This window comes from Accipiter gentilis, chromosome 26, assembly GCF_929443795.1.
Source record: "Accipiter gentilis chromosome 26, bAccGen1.1, whole genome shotgun sequence".
In the NCBI taxonomy this organism is placed as follows: Eukaryota; Metazoa; Chordata; class Aves; order Accipitriformes; family Accipitridae; genus Astur; species Astur gentilis.
The window spans coordinates 19,741,872-19,754,981 of record NC_064905.1 but is presented as its reverse complement, the minus strand read 5'-3'; the positions used below and the strand labels follow the sequence as shown (position 1 = coordinate 19,754,981).

General features: G+C 53.5%; 1 protein-coding gene across 15 annotated transcripts in view; it reads left to right on the top strand.

The window, feature by feature from the left end:
- The window catches only part of JADE2 (jade family PHD finger 2), a 113,160-nt gene that overhangs the window by 53,113 nt on the left and 46,937 nt on the right, over positions 1 to 13,110 (top strand). For 10 of the 15 annotated variants that reach the window (XM_049829874.1, XM_049829872.1, XM_049829878.1 and 7 more), the window contains one exon: positions 517 to 674. The exons of the other annotated variants lie outside the window; for them this stretch is intronic. In XM_049829874.1, the coding sequence (XP_049685831.1) occupies positions 517 to 674 (158 nt within the window). The remainder of the gene's footprint in view (positions 1 to 516; positions 675 to 13,110) is intronic. 15 annotated transcript variants of the gene reach the window in all.

Genomic DNA, 13,110 nt, shown 5'->3' with positions numbered 1-13,110 from the left:
GTCAAGAACGTTATTTCTCCCAGTAAGGCTGAACGTGGAGAAGCCCCCAGTTGCTGTACACCCCTCGGTGTTTGGAGTAGATATTCGCGTGGCTGTGTTGAAAACATCGATCCCCTAAGAGAAAGCAGCCTGTTGTTTCTTTAGTTTAATACTATTTTTCTGGTGCGTGTCTCGGCCAGGCTTGCACCCTGCGGCTGGATTTCACGTCTGCCTGGGCTGGGGGCAGCTCGCAGGGGTTGCACCCGCAGGGGCTCGGACTCTCGGCGCTGCCTGGCCAAGCAGGGGAGTCCGTCCCTGCCTGCGTGACTTCTCCTGCCCAAATCTCACCCTGGAGGTGACATAAAACGCCACCCTGAAGCCGTACCGTTGGGGACGCGGGCACTCGCCGCGCTGTCCTTCGGGGACCGATTCCCCAGGGCACCCTCCCCGACCACGCGTGCACCCAGCCTCTGCCAGTCCCCTTCACCCTGCCGCTTGGATTTTGTTTTTTTTTTTTTTTTTTGTTCACCGGCGCAGGTTTTCCGGACGGATCTGATAACGGCCATGAAGATCCCCGACTCCTTCCAGCTGAGCCCCGACGAGTACTACGTCCTGGCCGATCCCTGGAGGCAGGAGTGGGAGAAGGGCGTCCAGGTGCCGGCGAGCGCCGAGGCCATCCCCGAGCCCGTGGTCAGGTAAGCGAGCGGGGTCCCCTCCGTGGGGTCCCCTCCGTGGGGTCTTCTCTGCGGGATCCCCTAGGGCTGGACCCCTCCGTGGGGTCTCTTTGCCTCGGTGGGGTGCCCACCATCTTGGAGAGCGTGTAAAGGGGATGCGCGGGGACATCCCACCGCACCCTGCCACGGTTGATTTCTGAAAGTTGATTTCTGAAAGTCCCTCTTGGGTGCGCCCGGCTTTTCTCGGGCAGCGGCGAGGAGCCGTGCCAGGCAGGCCAGCTCCTTGTTTGCTTTTGGTCGGGGAATTTTAAAAAGGTCTGATAAAATCAAAGAGAGGATAAAAAAAAAAATACCAACAGAAAACCACCCAGAACGTCAGCCTCTGCCTGGCTGGTTGATGCATCTCCGTCTAGAAGCACGTGGCTGTGCCGTTGGTATTTCACGGCAGGGGTGCAGGAGTTGGCCCTTAAATTAAAAACTTCCCTCTTTACCGTGCAAGCTGTTCGTGCGTATTGGAAACGTGATGGGCATGCTGAGATTCGGGGCTTGGGAAAAGGAGCCCGGCGAATAGACAGGCATCTCCTGGATCTTGTAGAGATGATGTCTATCGGCCTAGATCGGTGTCTCATTAGCTATTTTAAAATAGGGAACTGAGTTTTAAAATAGACACTTAAACAGCTGCTCGGGCAGAAAAGAAACGGGGAAGCTGCTACCCGTTCGCCATGTGCAAGGGATTATCCCAGGGCGATGGGGGGAAAGGCTGGTGCTGCCGGCGGGTGGAAGCGGGCAGGTTGGAAAGGGACCCCAAAACTCGCAGGGTTGGACCCCGAAACTCGCAGGGTGGGACCCGAAAACTCGCAGGGTTTGCAGGAGCTTTGCAGCTCTCGTGCTCCCTTCGTGGCGTGCGACCCTGGGCGCGCATCCTGCAAAAACAGTCGCAAAAGCATCGTGCCGGCGTGGTGCTGGGGCTGCGCGTGGGAGCGGGGCGGCTGCGGGAGGACGCGTTTTGCCGAGGGATTTGGGCAAGGCACGGAGGCCGGCGAAGGCTCCGCTTGTCCCACAGCAACAGCAGCTGCTGCTGCAGCTGCCGACCCCGCTTCTGAAGTAAACTTTTGTGTACGTTCCCCTTCCTCCCCCGGGGAAAACGGAGAAAGAAATGAAACTTTAATGAGTCTGAACACATCAAAAGGGAAGTTGTAAAGGGGGCTGTTGAGTTGATTTAATCCTTGGGAAAAAAAAAAAAAAAGAAAGAGGGGGGCGGAAAAAAACCCCTATGTGTGGAATATCTTTTTTTAGTTGTCTTTGATAGCTAACCGCAGTCTGGACTCACAAGCGCTCTGCTCCCCAGCTGAGGGCTCATGCCGGTGCTATTTCCAGCTGAAAAGTGATAGCTCGGCATTGCCTGGGCTGGCGGTGCCCATGTAAAGCCAGCCCCAACAGCCGGCTGCCTGCGGGCGCTGCTTCCCGGCATTCCGTCGGGTGAGGTTTTGCATCCCAGACCTCTGAGCCCGGGGGGCTGCCGGGGCATGGGGCAGGCTGCAGACGTGCCCCTCTGCTTTTCCCTGAGCCCTTGTTTGGGGGGGTCCTGGGGCAGCTCTGCCAATGCCTGGTGCAGGTCATCCCTCCCAGGTCCCCATCCCACTCTGTCCCGCTCTGGTACCAGCCCTTTCCCAATATCTTTCACATTTTTGGGGGCCGCTATCTTGTTTCCTCTCAGTCCTCTCTCCTCTAGACTAAGCAGATCCATTTATTTCAAGCTTCCATCAAAGGTCGTGTTTTCTGGAGCTGTGAACATTTTTGTCACCGTCTTCCAGGCTTCCCCTGGTTTTGCCCGTGTCACCACAGGGACGTGCCCACGGGCTTCGGAGGGGACATCAGCCACCCCACCACAGCCTGGCGCTGCCCACTCACCTTAAGCTTGGGTTTCACTTCCACCATCAGATCCTCCTCTGAAGAATTTCCTGATTCTTGGGGTTATTTTGCTCATTTGATTATTCTCGAGCTCGGTGCTATTCCGTAATCCTTGATGAATTGCCTCTTGCAATAGTTCCAGCTCTTTCTTCAATGCCTCAACACCATTTTGAGTTCAAGCCTTGCTCTCCAAAGAGTTTGTGACTTGCCCTTCGTCGGAGTTAAACTCGGCAGACCGAGCAAGCGTACCCCGTGTCCGTGCGAGGAAGCAGAGGTCTCGGCACAGCCCACGGACACCGGGAGCATCTCCTGATGGGTATCGTTGAAGCCTTGCTAAGTCAAGACGGGTCCCATTTGCTCCTCTCCTATCCACCCACCACCGAGGTCCCAGCCCTTGTCGGGTGGTTCTTACCCTGTGTTATTTTCTGCGTGCGTTCATAGAGATGGCTTGTTTGTTTCAGTGGTTTTCCTGAGTTTTAGTTTTAAAGGCAGAAAACGTGTGTCGTCTTCTGGTCATCTGAAATCTGAGCCGTTCTCTGTGACCTCTCCAAGATCCTCCTTAGTGGCTCCATCACTCTCAGCTAATCCCAGGTGGATTTCGGCAGCCCCTCTGGGTTGCGACATGCCCCTCTCATCCCAGGCTGCTCTTCCCGGGCTGCTGCGGGATCGTGCTGCTTACCCACAGCCTTATCTTCCTCGGAGGTCTTTCCTCTCTTGTTGCTCCGTCTGTCTGTCCTGCACCGTGTCCAGTCTGCCTGAACCATCTCTCTTTGGTGGCAAGACAGCAGGCACGGCCTGAAGGGCTTTGTCCCTGGACTGAAGCCCGTTGAGGACATTTTGCCTTCGCTAGTGCGATGTGAGTGGAATGAAGAGCTCATTTTATGGCAGCGTTAATGGTTACACCTGGTTCGTGGCCATGATGGGCATCCCAGGGGAACAAGGGGTGACGCTGCCAGATTTTTTTTTAATCAGGACAGCATCTCTCCACGTGCACACCAGAAGGCAAAGCGGAGACGGGTGTGCTCCTCCCGAGCAGTTCTCCCTCCGATAGCATCCCTGCCCTCGATGTTTTCCCACGTGGGGCACCGATGTGAGAGTCGGAGATGGAGAGAGCAGCGTTCGGACTGCCAAGGACAGATGAAGACTGCAGTCCCTTTCGTATCGCCAGTGTTAGACAACTCCCTCTTGCAGCTTGCCCTCCTTTGGAGAAATGTCAAGTGGTTTTTTTCCAGGAGATGACTATATTTCATCTGCCTAAAGAGAGCAGCCTTAAAAGGCCTTACAGCTCCATGTACCTCCCTAGTTTAATTGCTTTAATTTGCCCCTGTCTCCATCCCGGCAGCAGCGAGCGGGTACCTCGCTGGTCCCACCTGAGCTGCTGATTTTGTTTTCACCCCGCGGCTGCTGCCCCATGGGCTCTGCACCACTTTCCCCCTTTGCTTCCAAACTTCCCCTTTTCCCTACTCAAAACAAAAAATTTCACCTAAACCCAGCAGATCCTCCCTGTGTCGGATACGGGCAATCCAGATTCCTTTCTCTGCTGAAAAAAAAAGCCCAGCACTGATTTTTTTGTAGACTGGGAAAATTTGGAGCCCAGCAACTGCTGCTTTTTCTCGCTGTCAGGACAGCGTTTTGCTCCCCCCCCCCCCCCCATCTCGAAGGCATAATGCAAGGGCGTAACGGAGTATCCTGCCCTTCGTTTTGCAGCAGCAGGGAATGGATGCCCGTGGTAATCCAGTCCTAACGTTGTCACTCCCGACAGCCATTTCCATGTGAAATTCCCAGAGGGAGGCAGGGGGGGGAGAAGCCACTAGAGCCCCGGGAGCTGGAGAGCAGGCAAGCACTGCCAGCAAAATAATACTCAGCCCATCATCCTGCGACCCCAGGGGTCTGGTTCCTGGGCTGAACGATCGGCAGCGAGCAGGTTTTGTCGCGGAGGGTGCGAGAGTGGCTTCCCACTCCAGAGACGGATCTCACCCTCGGAAAAGCGCCTTGTACGCAGCCGCTGCTGCTCTTTTCATCTCTCGCCTGGGCGCTTGGAAACCAGCTCTTCCTACCCGCACCCTGCCTCTAGGTTTTGTACCTCCAAAGCTGAAAATTAGATTTTTTGAAACATTTTATTTTTTCTGGAGCTCTAAAATGTCAAAAGCTGGGGGTGAGACAGAAGGAAAGAGCTGTATTTTAAGGAATGCTTTCCCCAGAAAGCAACCGTCTCAAAATGCCTCCGCTAAGAGCCACCTTAAACTCGGGGGACCTTTCTAGGTTAGCACAAATCGCAGTGCAGTTGCAAGGAAAGCGGTGGGGGAAGAGGTGCAGCATCCCTTGCCTCGGTGTCCTGGGAGGCACGGATGCTGCCAACAGCCACCCACGTGCCAGGGTTATCGGGCAGTGCAGGGGTTCATCTCTTTCCTCTCCACAATCATTTCTGGCTTGTCGCTACTGAAGAGGGTTTTATTTTGTACGGTAACACGCCTGAGAATTGCCCAAAACTTGAAGGGCTCCAGCGTGGCGAGAAAAGCTGCTTGCAGTCGGATGAGAGCAGGGGAATGAGGATTCGAGGCGAGTTTCCCTTCCGACAGGCAGGGAGCGGCAGGCTGGCATCCGCTGCCCGCGCATCTCCAGGTCACCCGCCTTGGGATGTGGGTGGTGGTGATGCTACATCCCAGCGATGACAGTACATCCCACCTGCGTTAGAGCCCGTAGCCGAGGGATCTCCACTGGCTTTCCAGAACCAGAGAGGAGCCTTACAGCCCCTCTGTGAGCTCTACAGTTATTTTACAATTGGGTAAACTGAGGCACGGAGATTTCCACCATGATCAGTGGTAGAGCCGGGTCCCAGTCTGGTGTGGGAGCGCAGCCGGGTGCTGGATGCGATGTTGGAGCATCTCAGCACGGCTTGAGTTTACGGATTATGCAAGGTAAAGTAGGAGGAAGAGTTACTGCAACGGTCTCAGAGCATCGGGGCTGCAGGTACCACTCCTGTTGTAAATGGGAAAGAGAAGCTTTGGAGGAGCTTTGTCTTCCCAGAATCACGCCGTGATACACCCAAGAGGGAAGTGGGCCTTGCTGGTTTGCCACGGGTGCTTGTACGAGGGGGTGAAGCCCTTTTTGCAGAGCGGGTGTGCAGGGACCCGACCCGGGCTCATCCGTACCCACTGGCAGCGATGCCGGTGCCATGCACGGCGATGCGTTGAGGTTGCTCAGCAGAGCATCCCTCCATAAAGCACCGGCACCTACGTGGTGTTTTATGCACCTGTACGGGTTTTAATTCCTCCTTTATTTAACGATTTAGCATTTTTGGCATGTGGCTCCTTCCCCAGGCTGACAGGGATGCAGGCAGGATCTAGAGGTGGCTCTTGGATCTCGCATTAAGCCCCATTAATATGTGCTGTAGATTCTGTTTCCTGTGAATTTGCGCACAGCGGGAGGACGAGCAGGAAGGCTGCTTCTTGCTGGCAGGCTTCCCAGATACTCTTGGTGTTGCAGATCCTTACTTGCATCGTTGCTGTGGCCCTGTTTTATCAGAAAACAGCAAGTGCTGTGGCAACAGGAAGGCACAATCTCCGCGAGTACCGGCTCGGCGATGCCGTCTCCGACATCGGCGTGGTGTTTGTGTCACTGTCCCGTCCTCCTCCCTCGGGTCCCCTCTGGTCCTTCTCCTCCGATGGCCACGCACGCAGGTAAAGCAGCTCCTTGCTGCGCCGCTGGGCATGCGTCGAGCTGATGCAGGGCTGGTTGTGCCCGGATTGCGATGTGGAGCTGCCCGGCATTCATCTGCTTCGAGCTGTGTTGCTCCTTAGTGAGCTCCAGTCCCATAAAGAGTTGCCCCAACATCTCCAGGAGGTCCAGCAGTTCTTTGAGAGGGTGCGGAGTTGTTGGCAGCGGTGTTCCACGTTGTTTTGTGCTACCAGCATCGTTGCGAAAGAGCAAGAGGAGGCACACAGAGCAGGTCAGCCCGCGGGGAGCGGCGTTGGAAGTGAGTGTACTGGGGCGGGGAGGAGAATTAACTGGTGCACCAGTAATGGGTGTAGGAGTAGGGCACGTCCCTGCTCTTCTTCCCCTTCTTCTCCTGGTGAGCGGAGACCGGCTCATCCCAGCAGGGCTGGATGCCACATCCAGAACAGCCAGCACAGGGAGGGAGCGGCTCCAGCGAAGGGAGAAAATAACGCCGGGAGCGATCTTGGCCGCGGCGTGGAGCGTGGTAGCGCCGAGGAGCTGCGGCCAGGCTGGCCCGGCAGTGGGACGGCACGATGGAAACGTCCCAGCAATGCCTGGATTTCACCTCTCCCTCTTCCTCCGAGGGAGCCCTGGATGGCGGCCAGGCTGTATCCCTGCGGCAGCACGGCTCCCAGCCCGGGGAGGGCTTTCCGAGGCTTCGTTCTCAGCGTGTACTGTTATGAACCAGCACACTTTGTTCTCGAGTGTTGAGATTGGACTTCCTTTCCTCGGTCGGCGACGGAGGCTGGCTGTTGACTCATCAGCAGCTTCCCTTGGGCTTTGCTGCAGAAGGGGCAGGCAGGATTCTGCAGCAGTTTGTGTATCTTTTGGAGCAGAGCTTTTTTTCTTTTTTAACATGATCCTTTTTTTTTTTTTTTTTTTTTGTTCCTTTTCTTTTTCTTTTTTTTTTTTTCCTTCCCTCCAGCTCATCATGAAAAACGCGTGAGTTTGGGGCTTGCAGATGGCACGCTGGTGGTTTTACAAAGGGCTATTTCTTGGGTCAGTTATCACCATTCTGTGGCTGCCTGCCCTTAAATACGCCTGGATTCTGGTATGCTTCAGAAATACGTGTATGCTTCCCTTTCAAGATCTGAGACTCTGCTCTGATCAAAAGAAATAAAAATCCCAACTGCCCTAGGCCTAAATGTTTAGATCACAAGCTCTGGGACACGGGAGCGTGGGGAGAGGGAAGCTTGCTGCCTGCATGCTCCGCACGCTCCCGGGGACCCCCGCCGCGATGCCTGCCCGCGGCGAGGACGGGCTGGCCGGTGGCACTGATCCAGGGCAGCAAGAAAAAAAACCAAAACAACACAACCCCGGTGATGTAACATCAGTGAATTCCCTCTGCAACCGTGCCACTGGGAAAGGGAGGTTTCCAGTCGGATCAGCTCAGGCAGCCCTTGTTCCCCGCAAGCAGCGGGGAGGGACGGGTTGTTTGCAGGGTGGTCTGTCCTGCCGGTCTTTGAGATACCTGATTTAGGATGGGGTGAATCGCATCCCTGGCAGCAGCGGTTCTCTGGTTCAGAGGACCTGGGCAGTGCAAAAGGTGCTGCTGTCGGCGCTGCAGAGGGTTGTTCGTTTGTGCCCATTGCCTGCAAAGGAGTAAGCGTGATTTACTTTGTTACTTGTAATCATTTCTGGTTTACAGTCTGCTTGACAAGTTCTCGTGTGGGCTTTCAGCAAGCCCTCACCTTTATTAGCTCGCTACAGGGAACGTGTTAATCCAGCCTGTTCTTACCTAGTACCGAGCCACTTGGACTTCTATTTTGAATGTTTGCTAATCCTCCCAGTGGATGCCTGTGGTTTATACTGGATCAAGCTCACAGAAAGTCAAGTGTATTTCAGCAGTAAATGTATAGAATGAGCAGGCTTGATTTCCTGCGCCTGTGTAACAAGGTTTATGGCTCTCAGGACAGACTCTGGTTTGGTACAGCCTCAGGAGCCTCCGCATCTCACTCCATCACCTCCGCTCTCCATCCAGAACCATGAATTTAGTGTATAGTCGGGCAAACCCTAGCAGATCTGATTGCTGCTGCTTGCAACCGCAGCAGTAATTAAATCACCTCTTAGTGATTTAGTGCACCTTGCGTCCCGATTGAACAATACAAGAAACTATTACTCTTAAGTGCTCTTCAGAGCGATGGGAGGACCAGGACAGCCCAGCAGCAGGAATAGCTGCGCGGTTCTTGGTGCTGCCGTGGCTGTAATCCCGTTGAATTTAGGGGAAGCCTGCATTGCTAGAAAGTGAGCTTTACCGTGTTCCCAGGACCGTGGTGAGGTGGAGGAGAGCTGGCAGGTGGGTTTTTTCGGTGCACTTGAAGAGGATCTGGAAAATGCACCAAGACAAGTGTAGCTGCATAGCAGTACGTGGATGGTGCAAGAGGCAGACGGATCCCTTCTGGTTTTGTGGGATGGGCTGTGCGCTGCTGCAAGTGACTCAGCGTCAAAACCGTTCTCATGTGTTTCAGGGTTCAGCGTTAGTGCAGTGATTAAAAACACATTAAAAAAGGCTGGATGCTGCCTTTTCAAATTCCTCAAAGCTTTGCTTTCATTGGGTTGGTTTTCTGTAAGGAGACCCGTGCGCTGGCGCTGTGCTCGTCACAGTCATCTTTGTGCCCCCGTCTGTATTTGCAGCTTGCTGATGCTCAGCTCCGTTGGCAGCAGGGTTGGGGGGATTTGGCCAGTTCCCGATCTGCTGCGACTCGTGCCCCCAGCCCTTGCTCAGAGCATCGCAGGTGCAGGGCTGCAGCCGTCGCTCGCAGCCTCTGCCTCTGGTCCCCGATAGTAGATGGGCACAAATACCAGCGGAGCTGTTTCTCTTACTGAAATAACAGTGGAAACATTATCTGGCTGAGATAATTAATTCCAGATGCTTTAACATTAGTAGCTTGGCTTAAGTTACATGAAGAAGCAACATTTTTCGTCTTTTTACATCCAGAAAACATACACTCAAGTGTCCCTGCCTTCCCTAGTAGCAACTCCAAGATATATATATTGCTTAAGTGGAAACGAGCAGAATCCTAGCAGCCTGCTGGCTGGGTTTGGAGAAGGTTGGCGTGCAACACGAGTCCCCGAAGGGCCACCAGGTAGGTCAGCGGTGCTCGGGGAGAAGGAGAGCAGCACCCATGGGTGCTGGCACTGGTGTTGGCTCTGCCTGGGTCACCCCTGGGGAGCAGATGCTGCCTGAGCATCCCCTGCAGCTGCCCTGGGGTCGTTTCTGCCATGTTTTGCTGGTTTTCAGAGCCAGAGGAGCAGCAGGGGTTGTGCCTCCTCCCAGAGGGGGTCAGAGCCCCCTCCTGCTGCCTTCCTTGCCACCATTAAGGCTGAACGAGAGAGAAAAGGAGGAAAGGAATACGAAGAAGGATCCTCGCACAGCACCGAAAATGATGTGTGTATTTTGCTCTCAGCCCAGACGCTGCTTTTGTCTAGTCAACCAGAAAAACATCTGCGTTTTGTTGTTCCAGCCAGCCCACCAGCAAACCGCTGCCTGGCCATCGCTGTCTGTCCGTGCAGCCGTGGTTTTCTTCTGCGCAGAAGTTGTGCAGATGAACCCCGCTGTGAAATGGTGCCCGTCCTCTCCTCCACCTCGGGAAGACGGACGCTGCTCTGCAATTTCCCGACGCTGCACCTGAATGCTTCTTTACCAGGTCCCTTCTCCGGTCTACATTGAAATGATTTTCTGGGCACTGAATCAGAGTTGAGACTTAAATAATTCATTTGTTGAGCTAAATCTCGGTGAGATTTAGGCTGGAGTACGAATGTGAGAAAGACAGGGACATCAACACTCTGGTCTTTATCTAGTCTTCTGAGTATCAGCCTTTTTATATGGTGATAAACAGCTCAGAAACGAAATTGGAAAAGCTGTCTGGATTTAACAAGATGGCTGTTTAGTGCCTCCTGTTCACTTGTTTTCCTCTTTTTATCACATCAAAGAAGAGTGAATCACTTTCTCCTTAGAGGATTACATTATTCCAGAGGCCTGGAAGGACCCACTCTGGTTACAGGCTGTTACTGGAGGAGATTTTAGATTGTGAGGGGAAAACGGAGCCTTTTTCTTACTGCACCTGTTAATTGCGATTTGGACCTTCAGCTGCATTTCTGTAAAACTTCCAGAACCTGCCTGTATAAATCCTCAACTGCCAGCACCACGTGAGGGGCCGCCCTACCCCGTCCTTAACATTTTGCACAGAAATAGGATTGTCGCAGGGGCATTTCCAAAGGCAAACAGCGAGACCCTGGCTGGTCCCGGAGCCAAAAGGAGTTTCCCAGCCGAGACGCGTGCGTGGTGCCGGGGCTGCGGAGCTGCGCGGCACCAGTCGCTGCACGCTCCTGATCGCTGGGGATGTTTTAAAAGCTGATAATGATAATTTTTAATATTCACTGGATAGCGCCAAATGTCCCGGGTTCAGCTGGGAAAAACAACAGTTAAAGGGATGGTGGGTGTAGCTGAGCTGCACTGCCCTGGGCAGGTCCCTGCCTGGCAGAGGACACCGGGATCCCTGAAGCATCCCGGGGTCCCTGAAGCATCCCGGGGTCCCTGACGCATCCCAGGGTCCCTGAAGCATCCCGGGGTCCCTGACGCATCCCGGGGTCCCTGACACATCTCCAGTGCCGGAGGGATGGGGTGTGCAGCCTGCGCAGCCACCCAGGCATTACGTCACCCGGAGCCACACTCACTGGCTGCTGGTACCCGGAGGGCAGGACACTGCTGCGAGCAGCGTTAACCCCTTCCTGAGCATCCCGAGTGCCACTTGGATAACACAAAGGGACCTTCACGGGGCTGAGCGTTGGCCACCCATGTCCGCGTGGTCAGGGGGTGCCTTTTGGGCACGGCTGCTCCTGTTACAGGAGCTCGGTGCATCCTCCCGGGGCCAAATCCTGCTGCTTTGTTCTAAAACAGCAGCAAGAAGCCAAGCGAGAGCTTGAGAGCTGAACCAAGTGTTTACTGCCTGCGTAGGTTTTCAGGACAAGCAGTTCACGGAAGGTTTAGGTTCTAGCAGAGGGTAGTGCCAGCCCAGCCATCCGTCGCGCCCATCAGCAGTGCTGGTGATGAACCGCAGGGTTGCAGCGGGCTGCTTGCTCGAGCACGGATGTACAGGGGAAGGGTTGATGTTATGTTACCTCCATCAATTTTTTTTTTTTGCTAGAAATGTGCTTGTTACAGCCCCTGACATAAGCATAGCCTACAAACGGCCACCAGCCCAGACAGCCACTGCAGGGTCCCCTTCCCAGACCCACCTTTGACCCCCAGGCCGAGCCCTGTGCCCGCAGCCGTTCTGTTATGTACGTATGAATTTTTGTGGATTTGCAGAAGCCGTTGCCAAATCTTGAGGGGTTTTGGCTCCAGCAGTCAATAAGGAAATGCTGCAAATTCTTACTTTTCTGCACAAAGCGGTCCCAGCAGTGCCAGCTTAAAACAGGGCTTTAATTCTGTTGAGGTTCTTGTTTATTTTAAAAGAAAAGGGTTTGGTGACAGTGGCGCGTTGGGACACGCTGCGTCACTGCTCTCCTCCCTGGGACCGGCCGCCTCCAGCTCTTTCTCTGCTCCATCACACCGGAGGACGCGCTGGCAGATGCTGGGGACCAGTGGTCCCTCGAGCACCCTGCGCTGGTGACCGGGGTGCTCCCCGTGTTACCTGGAGCATCTTCAGTCGAGGAGGGGAGTGGTGAAGTGCACAGGCACCCGTTACCACCAAGACCTGGATCCTAAAGATGCTTTTAGGCTCATCCAGCTGGTCCACCCAGCTTGCATGCAGGGCTAAACGTCAGGCCAGTTAATTTAAAACCTAACCCATTTAATATCTTCTTGGCGTTCTCTTTCTCCTTTGAACCCAGCTTTGGGAGTGTAGTTTTTGGCTCATGGTTTTACAGACTTTATTAGAAGCCATAAAAGTGGAATAAGTAGGCGTAACATGGTCGGTAAATCTGGGCCTGGGTACGTTGAGGGTCACAAAATTGTGTTTGTGGGTTGCAGCTCATTACTGTGACCATCCACCACCATCTGTAACCCCGTGCTTCGCCCTTACGCCACCAGGCTCTTTTTCTAACATCTTAAATTCCGCTCTGCTATCGAGGAGCAAGAGCGCCTATAAAATCTATTAGTTTAAGTTCATAAGAAGATTGGGCATCTGGTCCGAATGGCCTGATAGGTACTATTTTAATAAACAGAAAATGAAAATCATCCCTTTAAATTGCTTTCTTAAAGTCATCATGTGCTGCAGGAGAATTCCCCTGTGAGCGGAGCTGGTGGTAAGAACGGTATCGGCATCCGCTGAAGGTTGCTGGCAGAGTTATCTTTCCACTGACTTTCCTAAGCTGATTTATTTATGGACACTGGACAAGACTAACTTAGACTGGAACGTGGGTAAAGAAAAGATGACTGACTAAAGCCTTCATTGTAATAAGTGTTTTCAGAAGAGAAACGCTACACAGGATTAATTATTTCTATCTAGTATATTAAAAGGGAGCATATAGAAAAAAATGCCTTCTCCCTTCAGCCAAGTGAAGCATTCCGTTTACAGAGATGATTAACCATGGGAATTTGCTGAGTGTATTTTATTACTGCGTAATCTTCTTCAGGGATAGATGTGATCCTCGAGAGTGTTGGGGTCCACTTACTCCTTTTCCTCAAGTGCCCTTGAGAACCACTTTCAGACTAATGGCCTCAGGTTTGTTGTGCTTTTCAGCCTGATCCCAATTTTCAGCCCTTCGTTTAAATGAGCCCTTGATTGATACAGATACTTTTTTAAAATGCCGAGTCTCCGGCTGGCTGGGTAAATAAAGGAGTAAATGCTTCTTCAGCGTAATCGAGCTTCTGCGAACGGTTCGG